At 39.6% G+C, this 21705-nt stretch overlaps 4 protein-coding genes and 2 non-coding genes across 8 annotated transcripts; 2 read left to right on the plus strand and 4 right to left on the minus strand.

Moving 5' to 3' along the window:
• Nucleotides 1-600: 600 nt before the first annotated feature.
• On the minus strand, nucleotides 601-5483 carry LOC108822651 (uncharacterized). Of its 2 annotated transcripts, XM_057003088.1 has the most exons (8): nucleotides 5260-5288; nucleotides 5063-5155; nucleotides 4704-4937; nucleotides 4400-4585; nucleotides 4038-4145; nucleotides 3594-3797; nucleotides 1701-3517; nucleotides 601-1609 (listed from the first exon to the last, which is right to left on the minus strand). In XM_057003088.1, the coding sequence occupies exons 3-8, from the start codon at nucleotides 4725-4727 to the stop codon at nucleotides 1054-1056; spliced, it is 2895 nt and encodes a 964-aa protein (XP_056859068.1). In that variant the 5' UTR covers nucleotides 4728-4937; nucleotides 5063-5155; nucleotides 5260-5288; the 3' UTR covers nucleotides 601-1053. The 2 variants fall into 2 exon arrangements, with proteins under 2 accessions (XP_056859068.1, XP_018451290.2); XM_018595788.2 differs by having other exon boundaries at nucleotides 4704-5155; nucleotides 5260-5483.
• A 208-nt stretch (nucleotides 5484-5691) lies between these two features.
• LOC108821869 (pentatricopeptide repeat-containing protein At4g20090) lies at nucleotides 5692-8054 on the minus strand. Its single transcript, XM_018594860.2, has one exon. The coding sequence runs from the start codon at nucleotides 7821-7823 to the stop codon at nucleotides 5865-5867; it is 1959 nt and encodes a 652-aa protein (XP_018450362.2). The 5' UTR covers nucleotides 7824-8054; the 3' UTR covers nucleotides 5692-5864.
• Nucleotides 8055-8881: 827 nt separating this feature from the next.
• Nucleotides 8882-12367, plus strand: LOC108822303 (vacuolar-sorting receptor 7). 2 transcript variants are annotated; one of them, XM_018595349.2, is made up of 11 exons: nucleotides 8884-9363; nucleotides 9630-10322; nucleotides 10404-10492; nucleotides 10571-10640; nucleotides 10732-10892; nucleotides 10994-11075; nucleotides 11165-11247; nucleotides 11356-11419; nucleotides 11615-11743; nucleotides 11833-11936; nucleotides 12033-12367. In XM_018595349.2, exons 1-11 carry the CDS (start codon nucleotides 9060-9062, stop codon nucleotides 12147-12149), a joined length of 1896 nt encoding a protein of 631 aa, XP_018450851.1. In that variant the 5' UTR covers nucleotides 8884-9059; the 3' UTR covers nucleotides 12150-12367. The 2 variants fall into 2 exon arrangements, with proteins under 2 accessions (XP_056859070.1, XP_018450851.1); XM_057003090.1 differs by having other exon boundaries at nucleotides 8882-9363; nucleotides 9630-10492.
• Nucleotides 12368-14093: 1726 nt separating this feature from the next.
• On the minus strand, nucleotides 14094-14167 carry TRNAT-AGU (transfer RNA threonine (anticodon AGU)). Its single transcript has one exon. It is a non-coding gene; the product is annotated as a tRNA-Thr (tRNA).
• Nucleotides 14168-14281: 114 nt separating this feature from the next.
• TRNAT-AGU (transfer RNA threonine (anticodon AGU)) lies at nucleotides 14282-14355 on the minus strand. The gene has a single exon. It is a non-coding gene; the product is annotated as a tRNA-Thr (tRNA).
• Nucleotides 14356-16887: 2532 nt separating this feature from the next.
• On the plus strand, nucleotides 16888-21389 carry LOC108841349 (LRR receptor-like serine/threonine-protein kinase GSO1). The gene is given in 3 exon segments (XM_018614115.2): nucleotides 16888-20549; nucleotides 20760-20888; nucleotides 20891-21389. Coding segments are annotated over 3 exon segments (3768 nt in total). The 5' UTR covers nucleotides 16888-17131; the 3' UTR covers nucleotides 21112-21389.
• The last annotated feature ends 316 nt before the right edge of the window (nucleotides 21390-21705 follow it).

Genomic DNA, 21705 nt, shown 5'->3' on the forward strand with positions numbered 1-21705 from the left:
GCGGCTGTACTCTTTTTCCTATCCATGGCTTCCCGTTTTTACCACATTGGGTTTTTGGGTTTACCATGGAAAGGTTTTAACGAGGCAGTATTCCAAACGCATTACAAACTCTAGACGGTTATGGCATTACAATCTCGGTTTTTAACGAGACAGCATCTACGGCGTTTTGAAAGCACTTCGACATATTGGACATCAAGGGGAAGTGTTATAAATATTGTAGTGATGTCCATATGGAAAGTCCTAGATATACTTGTTCCCCACTCCAAGTTAAGCTTTGTCTCCAAGCTATTGTATCCTATATAAGGAGATCATTATTCATGGAATAAGACACACAAATTCCTCTCTTCTCTTCTCTTCTCTTCTTTATTTACAACATTAAAATCTTTGTTTTTGAAAGGCATAAATTTACTCCTGACCATGATTTTGCTTTTAATAAATTTTAATTTGCTTTGATTAATACAATACATAATAGTGTGAATTTAACTAATCTAGTTTAGCTTGTGTTGAAAAGAAGCCTGAAAGATCCATTTCTATACGTTTAATCTTGAACATTAGCTAGATTCCATAACTTGTTTATATATAGCTCACGACTCATGTATATATTTTATAGTTTGATCCTTCTTATTTTCAAGGTGTGACCTTAGCACATAGGTGTCTAGCTAATTATACCAGTCTACAACCGAATTACATAACATAATCAACATGGTTCATTGAGATTAAAAAGAAAAACCCAACAAAAAGCTAAAACCTTCAAATTATAATAATTGTTTAGTTCCCCAACGGCTTGATAATGAAACATTTGAGTCTGGTGTTCTTGCTCTCTTATGTGCAGCTTATGAAATATTCTCAGAAGCAAAACCATTAAAATATGATCCTTGGGATGCACATTGACCAGACCTGAGATCGATTCCAATTTGTTAGTCTTGAGCTTCTACACCAAGCCAATGTGTCTCCCTCTTTTTCTTGCTTCCTCCCAAACCATATCCTCCTTGGTTCTTTAATCTTTTACGCCATATCAAAACTAGGATCTGTGACCCACTCTGGTTTTAGATTCTAGTCATATGAAGCTTTCTTGACGGTAAACACAGGTTTGCCATTGAGAGGCAAAAGATTCCAGTAAGAACCGTGCTGATCAATGCAACAGCTTAGCCATTTTATCTGATACGAACCAACTGGGAAACGTGAAACATCTAGCAAGCAGCTCGAAAATCCTTGTCCTCTCTCATTTGGTTCGAACTGCACAACCGCAGAAACACCGTTGCTCCAATCAAATCGACCTGAACCTTCAGGCTTCTTACCAGACTTTGTAATAGCATGATGAAACAGCCTGTTACTCATTTCTACCAGATCTTCATCTCTCCAAGGGGAACAAGACTTTTGGTTTCTTTTGGCTTCACCGCGTTGAGTCAAGGTGTGATAAGCTAGTTTAGTATAGAGGAGGCAATACAGTTTTGTTAGTCGAACAGGGACTCTCGGTTGTTGAATGTTTTTCGACTGAACACAAAGATCCAGTGACAGTTGAAAGCCTTGTTCCACTGTAACTGTATCGGGAGTACTCTTGATGCTGCTGTCTGAACTAAGAGCAAATAGCTCAGCACCAACACAAGGCCTGAAATTTAAATCAAAAGAAAAACATATTAGTCGGTAAATACATCAAAGAAATAATCAGTTCTATATAAGTCAGCAAATAAGAGAATAACCTTATGTTAAAGAAATACTTTGGAATGCCAAAAGGAATCTGCATCCATTTCATAACTGCTTGTGAGAGTAGTTTCTGGAAACTCTTTGTAATCTCAGACATAATGTCCTCTTCGTGCATTGAATTTGAGCAGTTCTGCAGTTCTTGATTGCATGCAAGAGCATCTCTACAAATAGCGAGTAGCATCTTCACTTTGTTACAGACTTTAAGTACTTGATTCCTAGGCTGCAAGTGAGAACAGCTTTGTGATTCGTTTTCCTTACCGAGCAAACTAAGCATTTCGCAGATTGCAGGGTCCACCTTCCACAGCCTTTGAACTAAATCTTGTACAAGCCTCGAGGAAACACCACTTTGTGTACTGAAAGGAACCAAATTTTCATGAGAAGAGAAACTTGGGATGAAGATAACAACTCCAGCAGCAAAAGCCAGAACTGAACAGCTCAGTGAGAGAGTTGTGATAATGCTAGAGCTGCTATCATCTATGTCAACGAAACACGTCGCTAACATATCAAACTCCTTCGCCAACTTTTGAAGCTGATTACAGATACCAGGAAGCTGTTCCAGAGAATTACAACCAGTCACCCGCTTCTTGTTGCAGGTATCTTGGTTAAGCAGTCCGAGGCATTCAACTAGATCAATCACAGTTTCCAACACCCGCGTCTTTAAAACCAAGAACCAAGTTTGGAAACAGAACACCTCACTCATATTCCCCAACATTCCCAGAGACGATTGTAAATTCATATATGCTTCTTGAAGAGCTACGCAGTGGGAAGACTCTCCAGATGGTTCTTTGGAGAGTTCTGGTAAACAACTGTTAGCTCTCAACCAATTGACCAACTTGAAACTATCATTTGGTATGAGAAGCAGTTGCAGTTTCCCTTCAGCATGAGATAAATAGGTTAATGACTTTAACCAAAAAGAGTTAACATCGGACTGGACGTTGGTCTTAAGCTTGTCAAAAATCAAAGCAGATGTGACCCATGCACCCAAACGTGCTGCGTAAACTCCAGCTCTATAAGCAGGCCAGTAGTTTCTCTCCGTTAAAATCTGAGTCGAACATTCAAGAGAAACGATCCCATAGTTGTATATATCCGCAACTGAATCTCCATCTGCATCATTATCGCTTCCCATCTCATTCACAGGAATTCCCCAAAGAATTGGTGAGTGTAATAGCAGAGTAAATAACATTTGTGTGTGGCAATCAAAGAAGCTGCACGAACGCACACACTCAGTGATACGTTTCACCTTTTCATAAACTTGAGACAGAACAGATTGATCACCCTCGAGATTCTCCAAGAACACTATCAGGAATTTGTGTACTGATGCTAAAAGCTCTGACCTCACGAAAACCCCTCTATCACTTTTGTAATTGATCAAACCAATCAGTAATTCATGAGCTCCATCTGATTTTCCTAAGACATCAATTAAGTTCACAATATAATCTAGGAATGATCTGACTTTGTCAAGCACTAGCAGCCTCACTTCAGAATGTATTTCAATTAATAGGTGGAGAACACTGAAGAGGTTTTGAACCTCACTGACTAGTGCAAAGCCAACTTGACAGGGATCAGAACACAATCCTGCCAGTATGGTAAGCCTGTCCATGACTAATACAACAAGCTGCAGAGGAAGAGATGTTGAAGATACATCAATTAATCTTCTTTCTGCTGTCCGGACTATTTCTTTCCAAGTACCCACCAAAATATTTATAGCTAAAGAGTTGCTTGCGAAGATCTGAGATTGAGATGCATTCTCAACTAAAGCTATGAGATGATGCAGTTCAAACGCATCAGCCAAACATAGTTTGTAGACAAGCATCTGCATTAGCATCAAAGATAATGAGTATCTTCAACTTTAAGACAAATGAAACTAAATAATCTGGCTTACTAATTACCTTTTGAAAAATTTGAAGAGCTTTAAGCTGCATATCTGGTGAAAGCTCTGCCTGTTTTAGTAAGCTGGAAAATTTTGCAGTGTCGATTACATGGACAAGAGAGAAGCACATCCCTCTTTTGATAAGAAAGTGGAGACATCTTAGTACGGCAGCTCGAACATGAGAGCTCTTATCTTCACCCAGAAATGGCATTATAACCTCTGCCTGCATCCACATACGATAATATTAGACTTTGCTATTACGTGATAAACTATTTCCACTTGTCATCAACTGTCCACTGAAGACTCAAACTCTGGGAAAGAAGAAGAAAACTATAACTATCTTGTTGGTCTTCAAGAAAATTTCATTTTGTCTACAAAGTAAAATTTCACTAAGGCCAACATATTGAGGTTAAGGCTTTGTTTTTGTCAAGAGACGTAAGAAAATAAAGCAAAAATAACATACCAGTTCAGAAGCAAGATGAGTAGATCTTGAAGCAAGCTTAGTCAAAGAAACCAGGAATGGAACCAAATTGTCTTCTTTTGAGGACTCCAACATTAGCGTCATACAGATCTACAATAATATAATGGTTAAATAAAAATACAGGTAGCTTCAGTTCATGTATTGTTATGCTAGTCAGTACACTGACAAACTTGTGATACTATAAGAAATAATAGTACTCCAGTCTACTAGAGTTTGAAATCACAAGATGGTAATAACAGTGAAATTAAATTCCGTTGTTCTTTGCCAGAAATTCTTGACAGCATACTATAAAGGAAACCCTTTTGAGCATAAGAAGCATATAGAATCAGAAATAGACAAAGAACCTTGAAGGCTCTACTAGCAATTGCATGTGAGCATCCCATTTTTGCAAAAACTCGCACAGCAGCTAACCTGGTCTTTGGCATCAATCCCGGGAACTTCACCATGTCATTTAACATCCCCAAAACAACCAACGCAAAGTCATCTGATACTTCACAAAAGCAACCTGCAGCAAACAGAGATGATCTTACCTGCAAAGGCACATAATAGATAAGGATCTTAACATGCCTGGGAGAATAAATTAGATAAGGATCACAAATGCATTAAGTACCTATAACGAAATAGAAAGAAACTGATGAATGTTTTTACCTCAAGATCATGTGAAGAAACCATACTGGTGAAAACCAAGTACCGTACTGGAGCAAACTCGCTAGCGAAATCTCTCCAACAACCAAACAGAATCAAAGCCAAAGCTTTAGCCTCAGTATCACCCTTGTCATAAACACACTTCACTCGTTTAAGAATTTCCAAGTGGTTATGCACTTTAGCCTTTGACAAAAACCAAGTTTCGCATCCGCTTTTATCCTCCTTCCCTCGGCTTAGCTTGAACACAGACATAAAAACCCGAACAACAGCAACCTTAAGAAGCCTATCTCCAGAGCAAAAAGCATCAACTAGCCTAAGTAGGATAGTATTGTAAAAGAGCCTATCTTCTTCAGGAACCAAACCAAATAAGCTGTAAACTGCAGTTCCAGGTTCTGGTTCTTTGCTCCACTGTTCAAGCTTCTCACCAGTCTCCAAGATGGCTTCAACAGCTCTAACTGAAATAATAACCCAAAAAAAAAAACTTTTAAGTTTTAAAGCAACCTCCTTTATCCTAAAAACCTGTACTTTAGATCATTGCCCTACTTAATTAATTAAGCACCTGGGTTTTTAGAACGAAGGGCTTTCTCGAGCTTGATGCTCCATTCCATGGCGCAAGCTGCTGAAACCTTCTCCATGGTTTAACACTTCTTTTTCGATGCTCGAACTTTCTCCGGTTTAACGAACTGTACTGTTTCTAGGGTCTTCGCAGAATCCAAAGGAGTGTGCGCTAGATAAAATCTGTGAAACAGAGACGACGAATGTTCTTTTTTTTTCTCTTTTGTGAAACTGATGTTCAATTCAAGCCAAACCGACTTTTGTCTCCTTGAATTTACAGACCAAACCGACTTTTGAAATTTTGGGTGCCAAGTCCGGTTTGGTCCCCGGTTTAGGATCAATTTACCCCATGAAGGGAAAATATATGACAGTGTCATTTGTCTTTCTTTGGGACCTATGCATTTTTGAATAGAATTAAATCTGATTTAAGTTTAAATGTATGAACATTTCTACCTTTTCTTTTGATGGTAGTATGAACCTAATAACTGTTTTCAACAAAGCCACTAAAAGTTACAAGAAACACAACAAACAAAACTAACGAAAGGTTTGTTCACAAGCATGAAGTCTTTTTGAGGAAGATGCAATCTGTCAACAAAGATCCCCTCAGTACTATTTCAAAGCACAGAGGTTCCTCCAACATTTATCAATAGCGGCATTGATCTTCTTCGGTTTACAAATCTCCGGAACAATCATCCCCCAAGTCGAACCTTTCGGTGCCATATACTTACTCAGCATCACTTCCACAATCTTACAAGCCCCTGATACTCTCTGCCGCTTTAACAGCCTCACGACAAGCTCCTCCAGAAACCCCTTCCCTTCTTCACAAGAATCCTCCGACTTCTCCCTCAAACTCTTCAAAAATACGTTACAGGTGATCACATCCGGGTCACAACCTCTATCTAACATACAGTTCAGGAGATCAACCGCTCTAGAAACATCCCTCTGCACGCATAAACCATCTAAAAGTATATTGTAAGTAACAACATCAGGCTGTGACTCAGGTTCCTCTTGGCATATCATCTCATGGTAAAGTCTTAACGCCGCATCAACAGAGCCAACACCACAGAGACCTTTAATCATCGAGCTATAAGCTACCGTATCAGGCTTGACCCCGGTAGCGAGCATCTCTGACCAAACAGTCATCGCCTCATTCACCTTCCCAACCCCACAGAGACCATCGATTAGAACACTATAACAAACCTCGTTTCGAGAGCATCCCGTTTCATCCATCTCTCCCCACACTTTCATCGCTTCTTCGCTAAGACCTGCTCTAAAGAACCCTCTCATCAAAGAGCTATACGTATACGCATTAGGCATGCAGCCATTACTTATCATTCCGTTGACTATCTCTTTAGCTTCCTCTGGTTTCCCTTCGCGGCACAAACCATCTACAAGCGCACTGTACACGACGATATTCGGTTCACAATCTTTCTCTCCCATCATCTTCTTCCACAACTCCATAGCCTCCTCAGCTTTTCCTTCTTTAAACAAACCGCTTATAAGAACCGAATAAACATGCTGGTTCAAACGATACCCTCTTTCCTCCATAGAGACCAGCAACCTAACCGCGTCCACAGTTCCTCTCTGCTTAACCAACCCTTTAACAAGTGTCCCATACGTGACATCGTTCGGAACACATTTGCTCGACACCATCCGCTCCAAGAGACTAACAGCTTTATCCAACTTCCCCTTGAGACACAAACCGTTAATAAGCGTGTTATAAGTCACCTCGTTAGGAACACACCCCTTGAGAAACATATTATCCACAAGCTTCGTCACACGACTCAAATCCCCTCTCTTACACAACCCATTAATCAACACGTTATAAGTCACAGAACTCGGCGAGATACCTTCGCTCTGCATCTCGTCCAACAACAAAACCGCCTCATCGATCCTCTCCTCTTTGCACAACCCATCCATCAACGTACAATAAGTATACACATCAGGTGGACACTTCCTCTCAGGCATCTCCCTGAAGACCTCAACGGCTCGGTCCACTAACCCCAGCTTGCACAGAGCCTTGATGACCAGATTGAAACTCAATCCATTAGGGGTAATGTTGGAGCTCACAGCGTCGTCATGAAACTCCAACCCGCGGCGGTAGAGACCTTCTTTGATAACGACGTTGAGGACGGAGTTAAATGACTTGACGGTGCGTTTGCAGTGAAACTCGTCGACCATTCTGCGGAACAAGTCTACGGCTTTCTCGGGCAAATGCGCTCTCCCGTAGGCTCTGAATATGACTATGAAGGTGTGCTCTCTGAGGGCTCTGTTCTCTGATCTAATCAGAGTTAAGAGATTCTCTATGGAGGCTAAATCACCTGAACCGGCGCATTTCTCGATCCTCAAGGAGAGAGTTGGGTCGCCTCGCTTGAAAGAGCCCATTTTGGGAGCGGATTTGAACATCTTCTCCGAGATTATTGGAGGTTCTTCCTCCGGTTCGGATTCCATGGATTGGTTCGGGGAAAGTGATGTTGAAGTTGAGAGCTTGGGTGGGTTGGTCGAAAGGATTCGACTTTGGTTGAGGAAGTGGGTGATTATGCGGAGTGGGAATGGGCATTTGGGCATATGAGCTCCCAAGGGTTTTTTTTTTCTTTTTTTTTGCTTAAACCCTTTGTTTGTGGGGGATTTTGGGGTTTTCGATGTGTGCAAAACTCTTGCGCCTGCCTCTCTGTTGCGTCTTTGAAACTGAAAAGAGGGAATCGAATACGAGTTCGATCTCAAATGGTTTCGATTCGATTGAAGAGGCAAATATGGAAGAAAAAAACGAGCACTTGGGTTTCTGCCAGCTTCTGATCACTAAAAATATATTTTGCTAAAATACTTTATATTTCGTGCTTTAGTTTGATTTTTAGCATTTTTGGGTAGTAAGTAGAGTAACCAAAGGAAGAGAATAGGATACATATACTTACATTACATCTGGATTTATTATTATTACATAAATTTGGAAAATAAAGTTATAAAACATTTATGATCTTAAATTGTTTTTTTGTTTTGTAAATACTTTTCATAATGAGTTACAGAAATTTGAAGTGATTATAAATTACTTTTGGTGGTGTTCCTCAATTATAAAAGATAGATAAATTCAAATCTGACATTTAAAATATTTTAATTAAATCATAACAATTAAATATTTTTTACTGAAAATAGTTAAAACTTATTAAACTTAATTAGATCATTTTAAAACTTTTCAAATTCTCTTGGATCCAGTCTACTATTCTTCACACCAGTTTTTTTTCTTTCAGTTTGACCTAATTTTTTTTTAAACACTAGTTGACCTAAATAAAACAACAATATAGTTCTGCGAAAATTCACATTAGACAACAATATAATTTAGGTTATACTACGTCAAAATGAAATTGTAAATTGATATACATTTCTTGACAAGTAAAAGGTTATAATTGAATTGTTTTCCTTCTACAAAATTTAAACTCAAAAATAATATTATCGTCTGCCGTGACACACCATGTTTATTGCAAAGTCAAGGCGTTGATCGAGTCTCATACTCTATCATCTTATAGGAAAAAACCATATAAAAACAAAAGTCTAAACATCTTCCAATCCTTTTCCATTTTCTCAAAAATATATGTTTTTCATTTGTATTTATATAATACCTCGTCATATATTCTACCATCTCCAATTAGAAACAGTTAACACATAATAAAGCTTCAGTTATCTCTTTTCCTCTGTTTTTGATTTTTTCTCTCTCTTTCATTTTTCCCGGGAAACAATCAGAGAAAACACACCAGCGAGCTTGATCATCATCCATCGTGTAAATCCAAATCCTAGGTGGTGGATTCAGACATGAGTTTATCAGTCAACGGGAGAGCGTTGACCTCTCTTCTCGTGGCGTTGACCATCATCGTCGTCATGGTGGTCGTGGACGCGAGGTTCGTGGTGGAGAAAGAGAGCATAAGAGTTCTAAACCCGGAGGAGATGAGGTCGAAGCACGACGGGTCGATCGCCAACTTCGGGTTGCCCGATTACGGCGGGTTTCTAATCGGGGCAGTGGTTTACCCGGATAGTAAAACCGATGGTTGCTCTGCTTTTGGTAAAACCTTCAAGCCCAAGTTTCCTCGTCCCACTATTCTCCTTCTCGATCGTGGAGGTAAACAACACAACAACAACAACAACAAAAACATCTCGAAAGTCAAAACATGTGTTCTGTCTTTTTTGAATAAACAAGAAAAAAAAAAACATGTCTTTGTTCTAAGACTTGATCGGCACTCTGTTCTGAATTGCTGAGAATCTAGATTTGAGTTTAAAGATTTAAACTTTGGTCTCTCATGCTAACTGTACAAGCCAATAGGACGTGAAAGATTTAAACTTTAAACTCTGTTTTTAGGTCCTCTGTTTTTTGATGTTCTGTTTCAGGTTGTTACTTTGCGTTAAAGGCATGGAACGCGCAGCAAGCAGGAGCGGCGGCAGTTCTCGTCGCAGACAACAAAGACGAGCCGCTGTTGACAATGGATTCACCTGAAGAGAGCAGAGACGCTGATGGGTTTATAGAGAAGCTAACAATCCCATCGGTTCTAATCGAGAAATCATTCGGAGACAGCTTAAGAGAAGGGTTCAAGAAAGGTAAAGACATAGTCTTGAAGCTAGACTGGAGAGAATCTGTGCCTCATCCTGACCAGAGAGTAGAGTACGAGCTGTGGACTAATAGCAACGACGAGTGCGGTGCACGGTGCGATGAGCAGATGGATTTTGTCAAGAACTTTAAGGGTCATGCTCAGATACTCGAGAAGGGAGGTTTCACAGCGTTTACGCCGCATTACATCACATGGTTCTGTCCTTTTCAGTTTGTAAACAGTCCACAGTGTAAGTCTCAGTGTATAAACCATGGGAGGTATTGTGCTCCTGACCCTGAGCATAACTTCAGAGAAGGGTATGAAGGGAAAGATGTTGTGTTTGAGAATCTGAGACAGCTTTGTGTGCATAGAGTTGCTAACGAGAGTAGTCGGTCTTGGGTTTGGTGGGATTATGTTACTGATTTTCATGCTAGATGTTCAATGAAGGAGAAGAAATATAGCATAGAGTGTGCTGAAAACGTCATCAAATCTCTGAGTAAGAGTTATGGTTTAAAGAGAAAACGTTTTTTTTTACCTTCTTTGTTATTGTTTTATGAATTTTTAAAAATTCTCTCAGAGTTACCCATTGAGAAGATCAAGAAATGCATGGGCGATCCTGAAGCTGATACCGACAACGAAGTTCTGAAAATGGAGCAAGTAGTTCAGGTTGGTTTTGTTGCCTTTTACTTGTTGGTTGGGTACATTGGTTTGGTTACTAACTGTATTATGTTTAACATCATCAAGCTTGGACGAGGAGAGCGAGGAGATGTTACTATTTTGCCAACATTAGTCATCAATAACGCCCAATATCGAGGTTTGGATTTGCTTATATGACTTTTTTCAGATACACAAAAGTTCTGAAGATACTGAACTCTTTGTTGTCGTTGTTGTTTGTACTTGTGAAGGGAGATTGGAGAGAACCGCTGTTCTGAAGGCAATATGCGCGGGGTTCAATGAAACATCTGATCCTCCCATTTGCTTAAACACAGGTCTAGAGACTAATGAATGTCTTGAAAATAGTGGTGGTTGCTGGCAGGATACAAGAGCAAACATGACTGCTTGTAAAGTATGTCATAATTCACATCACATCTCATGGCTATATTTTTTTTTTGTATCAATTTGATTCGAAATGTGTCTTCTCAATATCTTGAGTTTTGTTTTGATCAGGACACTTTCAGAGGAAGAATCTGCGAGTGTCCCATTGTAAAAGGTGTTCAATATAAAGGAGATGGGTACACTTCGTGTACACGTAAGTCATTCACTCTTCACACAACATAAACGCTGAGACCGGTTTCTTGAATTTTCTCTGATTATCCGGTTTATGATTGGGTTTTGCAGCTTATGGGCCTGCGAGGTGTACTATTAACAATGGAGGTTGCTGGTCTGATACAAGAAATGGAGTGACATTCTCTGCTTGCTCAGTTTAGTGATTCTCTTATTACACATCAGATTCTTTCCTTTCATTGTTCTTGTTTCAATTCAATAATCTCTTTGATTTTTTATTCAACAAACTACTTATGAACAATCAGGACGCTATGTCTACTGGCTGCAAATGTCCTCCTGGTTTCAGAGGCAATGGACTCACATGTGAAGGTAGAGCTTCTCAAGAATCTTTTCCTAAATATTAATGACTTTTTCTGAAAGAATTTTAAATTTATCCAAGCAAAAAAAAAACCGTTTTTACATTTGCGTTGAAATAAAGCACTAATCTTTATCGATTTTAACCTCGTTCAAACATACTCATTAACCAGTTCTGTGATCTTGTGATTTGATTTGGCTCTATTACAGATATCAACGAATGTAAAGAGGGTTTGGTGTGTCAATGCAGCGGTTGCAAATGCAAGAACACATGGGGAGGACACAGATGTAGTTGTTCTGGTGACAAGCTTTACATATACGATCAAGATACTTGTATAGGTAAAATATTTATCAATCGTGAGTCGTGTCTCCAGTCTCATAACAATAACATATAGTTTATATTTTGCTACACCATTATATTATTACAGAGAGAAATGGATCCAAAACAGCATGGTGGCTCACACTCTTGATACTAGCAATCGTTGCAGTAGCGGGTTTAGCTGGTTATCTATTTTACAAATACCGTTTCAGGGTACTCTTCTTGTTTCCGCAAAAATATTTTTGAGTTTAACGGTTTTATGTTTGCAGATACCAACTAACTTGTTTGTCTTTGTGGTTTTTCATACAGTCTTACATGGATTCAGAGATTATGACGATAATGTCACAGTATATGCCACTTGAGAGCCAAAGAGCTCGTGAAGTTCCATCAGAAGCTGAGCCTTTCACTCACAACTCTACTGCCTAATACAATACTATGACAAAAGGAACCAAACCTGTCCTGTAGTTGTATATTTCAGGAACAGATTCACAAAGAAATGTTTGAGATCGATCACTCACAGTATATATGATATATACCTTGTAAAAAATAAAAGAGAGTGAGATAGAGAGATGTCTAATTTCATGCCATGAACAATAAGTTAATGTTTGGATGTTTTCTGTTTAAGATATCAACAAGGTTTCAGAAGGCAGCGAGCATCATGAACAGACCTAACGCCCTGGTTTCCAGATTCTTGGCAAGTAGGGACTTCCCAGATGGAATTTTTCTATCTGCTCCTCTGGGTACTAGACCATCCTATGCGTGGAGAAGCCTATTGCACGGTAGGGATCTTCTTGTACAAGGATTGACACACAGAGTTGGAAATGGCAAAAAGACTAAAGTGTGGATCGACAAATGGGTGGAGGATCCCATTGAAGGATTCAGAGCCCCATGGAGGAAGAACCACACTTTTGATGTTAATTTGATGGCTCACTCCCTCATAGATTTCCCTTCTAGAAGGTGGAATCTGACGGCCTTAAATGAGATCTTTGTGCCAGGAGATGTGGAGCTGATATGTAGACAACAACCGGTGGTTGGAAAGGAAGATTTTCATCTGTGGAAATACAATAAAAGTGGTTGTATATCAGTTAAATCGGCTTACTGACTTGCCTCCTCAAAGAAAATAAATCAGAATTTGCGAGAGGTGGTGTGTTTACCTTCGATCAATCCTTTAAAGGAAAAGATCTGGAAAATCATCACAGCTCCAAAGCTAAAAGTTTTCTTATGGAAAATTTTGAGTGAGGCGCTCCCTGTAGCAGAGTTGATCAGAAATAGGAGAATGAAGATGGATGCTGTGTGCCAAATCTGTGGAGATGCAGATGAATCCATCAACCACTTATTCTTCAGCTGCACGTATGCGCGACATATTTGGGCTCTGTCGAGTATTCCTAACCCCGAGAATGGATTCCACCAATCTTAAATCTACGTCAATATCAGCTACTTGCTAGAGCTGAAGAAACCGAGGGAGGGGCATGACAACCCGAAACAACAGTGGCCTTGGATCTTATGGTCTATTTGGAAATCACGGAACCATAGCATCTTTCAAGGCCAAGCTTTCAGTCCATTGGAAGTGATAGAGAAGGCCAAAGGAGACGAGGAAGAATGGAGACTGGCACAAGAAGTGGAAGTGGACTTTAAAAGAGAAGATAAAGTGGCTGCAAAAGGAAAATAGACCAGGTGGTGCCCACCTCCTTCTGATTGGCTTATGTGCAACATAGCTTTCGAATGGTGTGAAAACAGGAACTTGCTAGGTGGGGCATGGGTTCTAAGAAACGAAAGAGGGGTGGTTGTGTGTCACAGTAGACGAGCATTCTCTAATATCACTTCCAAAGACGGGGCAAAACTTCAAGTCATTCTTTGGGCAGTAGAAAGTATGAGAAGCATGAAGTTTAACAGAGTGATGTTTGCAGGGGAATTTGCGGATCTGTTTAATGCAGTAAAACGACTGGAAGCCTGGCCATCACTGTTGTTTCAGGGGGGAGAAATCCTAATGGAGACTAAAGGTATCAAAGAAGTCAGATGGCAGGTGATTTCTAGAAGGCAAAATAGAGGGGCTAATCTCATTGCACAAAGTGTCACCAATCAGGGTTTGACGCAGTCGTACGTCGCGCGAAGTCATCCTAATTGGTTATTTGAAGTCTTTGTGAATGAGAGCCGAGGTCTCTAATTTTTTGGGGGATTGGACGGGTGGTTTTTACAAGTATAGGCTTGTGGAAGTAATTTTGTTGCGCTTGTTGTTGTGGAGCTTAAGTTGTTTCATCCCTTGTATTCAAACGTTGATATATTTGGGAAGGAAAAATTAAAATGTGTTAAAAAAAAAAAATCAACAAGGTTTCAGAGATATGTTTGTGAGAAAAGAAACAAAATGTTTAATGCTTTCATTGAGAGTTGAACTCAAGACCTCCCGCTTACTAAACGGGTGCTCTAACCAACTGAGCTATGAAAGCTAGTTCGATGGCTTGTGTTCTATGACTGAAATATTAGGATTTTGTTTATATGACAGGAAGATGAAGGATATGTTCTGCAACATAACAAAAAAGACAAAAATAAAAAACAAGATTTGCTTTCATTGAGAGTTGAACTCAAGACCTCCCGCTTACTAAACGGGTGCTCTAACCAACTGAGCTATGAAAGCTTGCTGTAACAGAAAGTAGAATAGTTTTTACATTTATTAGTTATTAAAACTTGAGCTGGGAAGTTCTGTTTTTGTTTAGTGTAACAATCTAACATATCTGTATGGATCAGTTAGAGTAATTGTATTAGATTGTCTCATTGTTTAGTACCGTACCAATCATAAATTTTCTTTTATGGCTGTGGTGCTAATGGGTTTGATTAGCCAACAAACGTTTTGGAACCATGTGTTGGCTTTTTTCTGATCTAGAAATGGTTAGTTACAAATAAAAACCATTTGGTAGGACTAGTTTAAGACTCAAATTAAACTTTATTTATTGGCTGATTAAATCCATTGTCCAATGGTGTATTCTTTTTCGTGTTTCCCTTATGGTCCCGTGTAGTTGTGTCCCTTACGCTATAACTCAATTTCAATGTTGCTAGTTAAAAAAAATAGATGGTGGCATGAGCCGCATGATGATTAGTCTCGATTTGAATGGACTATTTGCTTACTTAGCTTAATTAACCTTGTGATTAGACTAATCAGTGATTAGACAATCAATTAATTCATGTTGCTTTTCTTTTACTCTTTTGTTAGCAATTACTACTCTTTACAAGAAAAATTACGGTCCCAACCAAACAAACCTACCCTTAGTTATACAGAACAATAAGCAACTTATATCATATCTTTGGCTACGTATATGATACATTGACTAACATGGTTGTTAATCATTTAATTTATCTTATCTTATTATATCTATAATGTTTTGAATATCTTGTTCTTGAAGCAAAACCACTATGTTCTTCACCATTCTTGTCACGCATAATGAAATTACTTAATATATGCCTTTGAATTCAGATCAAATAAACAACCAAAACAATAGAAAATATATAAAATTACGAATCTTGACCTTTTTGGTGGATCGAAGATAATTCCTTTGTCTCATCCTTTTGGATTTAGAATCAAGTTCAATAGAATACTCACAATTTAATTATAACTTTTTCCCCATTTCAATTATAGAACAAGTTGTTGTACGTAAACTTGATTCGATTTTGCATTATCACGGTCAACCAAAGTTTATATATAATAACTACATTTGATAATGACGTATAGTTCTTGATGTGTATGTGTTATTCCATTTTTGTGTATAACTAAATGGGACATAGGAGTGATTTAAATTTAAGCTAGATTCCGAAAGACAACAGTACTCTATATCTACAACTAACCCTAATTATCCTATATAAAATTGTATTGGCAATGGGATGAAATATAGTACGAACACGAACCTGTACAAGTTCACGAGTTCACGAGTTTGTTCTTTACATCGATGAAATTTAACTGGGAAAGCATCACGAACCAAATAACCAGCATAGTTTGATATGTTTTTTCTTTGCAGTGGCCGGTGTGATAATAACTTTTTTTATTTGACTTGGTAAGGATATACTATAATGCATATATATATATATATATATATATATATATATATATATATATATATATACATATCATATAATGACGTATATTAGTGTACATCTACAAACGTGTATAAAGATAAAAATGGAAACACAACTGCTCTCTTTATCGTGAAATGGTTGACGTGATGAGAAGCTAACACAACCAAAGCAAAACTGATACAAAAAAGCTCATTCAAACCAAGTCATTGTCTCAACCACTCTTTTTCCTTGGCCAAGGTCAAATCCATGCATCACCATAATCTATAAAATCTTATTGCTCTTTTATTTCATCAACTATTACGAAGACATTACTTTTTTTTTGAACCGATTCATCAACATTACTTAAACAACTAAACTTCTTGAAAAAGTAACAGAATATAAAAGTGTGAACTTCTCACGGAATTAGGTCTTGATATAAGCAAATGATTGGGTCTTCAGACAATATAAACAATATACAAGAAGAAAAAGGATATCGTGTAGAGACGATACTCTAAATATTCAAGAGCAGTAATCATGTTTTGATTTTCTCAAAAGGAGTAATCATGTTTTGGCTCGATAAAATGTTACTGTGAAGTGACTTGTGAAATGGAATGACTCTAAACTAAATCATTTTCAACTTAACTGCAGTTTTTTTTTTTCATTATAAGGAAAAAAACAAAAGAGATATGATCGCAACTTTTGGTATGGAATTTATTAGAATATAAGTTGATCAGTATGCATGAATCTGATTTTAGCATTTCAATAGTAACAAAAAAACTGAATAAAGACAACTTTTCTCTGGTCAATTGTCTGCTTAAAACGAAACCTGGACGCATATCTTGAAAATCTGATATAATTAAAATTAAATTAACCAGCGAAGCACATAATGAAAGTCTATAATTTTACAAGTTTGATATGAATATAATGTGTACTAACGTGTGTTTTATATTCAGTGGAGTGTGGACTGTGGTTCCTAAGAAGACCTGTGTTTTAATTTGTCAAAGTTTTTAGGCACAGTTTGATTGTACACGGACAATCACGTACACACACATATGATCGTTGACCTTTGCCGCTATTTATAAAGCCAAACCATTTATCTACGAGCCTTCCCATTCCATTTTCCCATCTCTCTCTCTCTTACACAGATTCCCCAATCTCTTCATTAAACCTTTCTCTCTCTAAACATCAATAAAACAGTAACAGAGAAACAACAGAAGAGAGAGAAACTCTGCATTTACTAGGCACCGTTCTGATGACTAATCATCTTTCTCCTCGAGTCTCTTCATAAAGAATCAAATTAATTCTATAGAAACTGCATACAGTTCTAAAGAAGAAAAAGAAGACAAGAGACAAGACAGAGAGAAACCATGCAGTCTCTTCATACTCTTCTTCTTCTTCTTGCAATGTTCATCCTCTGTTCTTCACTCAGTTCGATTTCGGGTCAAACCGGTCCAACCGACGATCTCCAAAATCTTCTCGAAGTGAAGAAATCTTTCGTCACCAATCCAGAAGAAGACGACCTTCTCCCCCAATGGAACTCCGTTAACATCAACTACTGTTCTTGGACCGGCATCACCTGCGACGATACCGGTTTATTCCGCGTCGTAGCACTCAACCTCTCCGGTTTAGGTCTAACCGGTTCGATCTCTCCATCGTTTGGCCGGTTTGACAACCTAATCCACCTCGATCTATCTTCCAACAATCTGGCGGGCCCCATCCCAACCGCTCTCTCCAACCTCACCTCCTTGGAGTCTCTCTTCCTCTTCTCCAACCAGCTCACCGGCGAGATACCTCCTCAACTCGGCTCCCTCCTCAACCTCCGCTCGCTCAGGATCGGAGACAACGAGCTCGTCGGAACCATCCCGGAGACGCTGGGGAGCCTCGCCAACCTCCGGATGCTCGCCTTGGCCTCGTGCAGACTCACCGGCCACGTACCGAGTCAACTCGGTCGACTCGCTCGAGTTCAGTCGCTGATACTTCAGGATAACAGCCTCGAGGGACCTATCCCGGCGGAGCTAGCGAACTGCACCGACCTCACCGTGCTCGCCGCGGCGGCGAACAGGCTTAACGGGACGATACCTGCTGAGTTAGGACGCCTGGAGAACCTCGAGATACTTAATCTCGCGAGCAACGGTCTCTCCGGTGAGATACCGAGTCAACTCGGCGAGCTGAGTCAACTCGAGTACCTTAACTTGATGGAGAACCAGCTTCAAGGTCCTGTCCCCAAGACGTTGGCTGATCTGAAGAATCTCCAGACACTCGATTTGTCGGCGAATAATCTCACCGGAGAGATACCGGAAGAGATCTGGAACATGAGCCAGCTTGTTGATTTGGCTTTAGCAAACAACCGTTTCTCTGGTTCTTTGCCGAGGAGTATATGTTCGAACAACACGAACTTGGAGCAGTTGGTTCTGTCTGGAACTCAGCTTTCAGGTGAAGTTCCCGCGGAGATCAGCAAGTGCCAATCGCTTAAACAGCTTGACTTGTCCAACAATTCTCTTACCGGCTCCATCCCTGAAGCACTGTTCCAGCTAGTCGAACTCACGGATCTCTATCTCCACAACAATACCTTGGAAGGCAAGTTATCTCTTTCGATATTAAACCTCACCAACCTACAGTGGCTTGTCTTGTATCACAATAACTTGAACGGCACGTTACCTAACGAGATCACCGCGCTGAAGAAACTAGAAGTTCTGTTTCTCTACGAGAATCGGTTCTCAGGGGAGATACCGAAAGAGATTGGAAACTGCACGAGCTTGAAGATGATTGACCTGTTCGGGAATCATTTCGAAGGAGAGATCCCTCCTTCTATAGGAGCCCTAAAAGAGCTTAACCTGCTTCACTTGAGACAGAACGAGTTCGTTGGTGGACTTCCCGCCACTTTAGGTAACTGCCGCCAGCTCAAAATCTTGGATTTAGCAGACAACCAGCTCTCGGGTTCGATTCCTTCCACCTTCGGATCCTTAAAAGGATTAGAACAGTTCATGCTCTACAACAACTCTCTCCAAGGAAGCCTTCCTGACTCACTTACCAATCTCAAGAACCTCACGAGAATCAACCTCTCTCACAACAAGCTCAACGGTACGATCCTTCCACTGTGTGGCTCCACCTCTTTCCTCTCGTTTGATGTCACCAACAACGAGTTTGAAGATGAGATCCCTCTCCAGCTAGGGAACTCTCCGAATCTTGACCGTCTCAGGCTAGGCAAGAATCAGTTCACAGGAAGAATCCCTTGGACGTTTGGGAAGATCCGTGAGCTTTCTCTGTTGGATATCTCAAGCAATTCTCTTACAGGAACCATTCCGTTACAGCTAGTCTTGTGCAAGAAGCTGACTCACATTGATCTCAACAACAATTTTCTCTCAGGGCCTATACCTCCGTGGCTTGGAAAGCTTTCTCAGTTAGGAGAGCTCAAGCTCTCTTCTAATCAGTTTGATGGATCTTTACCTACTGAGTTGTTCAACTGCACAAAGCTTCTCGTGTTATCTCTTGATGGAAACTTTCTTAACGGGTCGATCCCGGAAGAGATTGGTAACTTGGGAGCTCTCAATGTGCTTAACCTTGATAAGAACCAGTTCTCAGGTTCGCTTCCTCAAGGTATTGGCAAGCTTAGCAAGCTATACGAGCTTAGGTTATCAAAAAACAGCTTAGCAGGAGAGATCCCTCTTGAGATTGGTCAGCTTCAAGATCTTCAAAGTGCTTTAGACCTCAGCTACAACAACTTCACCGGAGGTATACCTTCTACTATTGGGACGTTGACAAAGCTAGAGACTCTTGATCTGTCTCACAATCAGCTCACCGGTGAAGTTCCTGGAGCTGTAGGAGATATGAAGAGTTTGGGCTATCTCAACCTATCTTTCAATAACTTCCAAGGCAAACTCAAGAAACAGTTTTCAAGATGGCCAGCTGATTCCTTTATAGGCAACACAGGTCTCTGTGGAAGCCCTCTTAGTCATTGCAACAGAGGTGGAAGAGGCAAGCATCAACAAGGTCTTAGTCCAAGATCAGTTGTTACAATATCAGCAATCTCAGCATTAGCAGCCATTGCTTTGATGATACTTGTGATCGCTCTCTTCTTCAAACAAAGGCATGATTTCTTCAAGAAAGTGAGGGATGGAAGCACTGCTTACTCATCGTCAAGCTCATCTTCACAAGCTACGCACAAGCCTCTCTTTAGGACAGGAGCTTCTTCAAAGTCAGATATCAAGTGGGATGACATCATGGACGCCACGCGTAACTTGAGCGAGGAGTTCATGATTGGATCAGGAGGCTCTGGGAAGATTTACAAGGCTGAGCTTGAGAACGGTGAGACCGTTGCTGTGAAGAAGATTCTATGGAAAGATGATCTCATGTCTAACAAGAGCTTCAGCAGAGAAGTTAAGACCCTTGGGACAATCAAACATAGGCATCTTGTTAAGCTGATGGGTTACTGTAGCAGCAAGTCTGAAGGGTTGAATCTTTTGATATATGAGTATATGGAGAATGGAAGTGTTTGGGATTGGTTTCATGGTGAGAAACCTGAGGTTGAAAAGAAGAAGAAGGTTTTGGACTGGGAAGCAAGATTGAGAATAGCTGTGGGATTGGCTCAAGGAGTAGAGTACCTTCATCATGACTGTGTTCCTCCTATCCTACACCGTGATATCAAATCCAGTAATGTGCTCCTTGATTCCAACATGGAAGCACATTTGGGAGACTTTGGTCTGGCCAAGGTCCTAACTGAGAACTATGATACAAACACAGATTCAAACACCTGGTTTGCTGGCTCTTACGGCTACATTGCTCCAGGTACTTATCTTCTTGTCAAGCTTCTTTGCTTTTTCAGATTAACCAATGTTCAAAAAATCACTAGGCCGTAATTATGGACTTGGTAAGCACCTAACAAAAAACATCGGTCTAGAAAAATTGTTTCGTGTAGTTCAGATTTGCTGTCTAGACCAATTTTTAGAACATTATTAACTGTTTAAAAACCTAATGCTTTGAAATATGTGTGTGTAGAGTATGCTTACTCATTGAAGGCGACTGAGAAGAGTGATGTTTACAGTATGGGGATAGTGTTGATGGAGATTGTGTCCGGGAAAATGCCAACTGAGTCAGTGTTTGGTGCAGAGATGAATATGGTGAGATGGTTGAAACACAGCTTGAGATAGTTGGTTCTGCAAGAGAAAATCTCATAGATCCAAAGCTAAAGCCGCTGATGCCATTTGAAGAAGAAGCAGCTTATAAGGTGCTTGAGATTGCACTTCAGTGCACGAAAACTTCTCCACAAGAGAGACCATCTTCTAGACAAGCATGTGATAGCCTTCTCCATGTCTTCAACAATAGAACTGCTGGTTATAAGAAGATGTAAAGTGATGCCTGCTAATGATTTTGAAGACATGAAACTGCAAAATTGATTTTTTTTGCTTTTTGAAATTATGTATTTATAATATCTGCATTTGTATAGAGTGGCAGCTCCACAAATATCTCTTGTTTTTGCTTGAACAAATGCATATCTTCTACTAGCAAGTCATTGCTATTCTTAATCATCTTGAGCCAAGTAATAGACCTGTGTTTTTCTTTTTTTGAACTTTCCAAACTAGCAAAATATGTAGTGACTCGTGAATTTTAAAAGCATTCAATGTTGCATTCGAAATTATTAGCCAGGTACAAACAGTTTAAGTGATACAGATTGTGAAATACACAAATCTTTTAGGTTTATTAACCAAAAACACTGAATGGAAAGAGCTATAGTGCGGAAGCAAAAGAGAACCAGCTCTAAGAAAAAGAGAGGAGAAGAACAGCTTTTACAGAGAAGATCAAACAAAACAAGCACTTGAGATGACTTCAGAGGAAGATACTTTCCTTTCTGAAGACTTCAAAGACCACTAAATAATTAATCCCGATCTTCATCTGCATTTCAGCAAAAAAAGAAGAAGAAAACTTTGAATATTCCAAGTCATAT

Source organism: Raphanus sativus, chromosome 2 (assembly GCF_000801105.2).
Source record: "Raphanus sativus cultivar WK10039 chromosome 2, ASM80110v3, whole genome shotgun sequence".
In the NCBI taxonomy this organism is placed as follows: domain Eukaryota; kingdom Viridiplantae; phylum Streptophyta; class Magnoliopsida; order Brassicales; family Brassicaceae; genus Raphanus; species Raphanus sativus.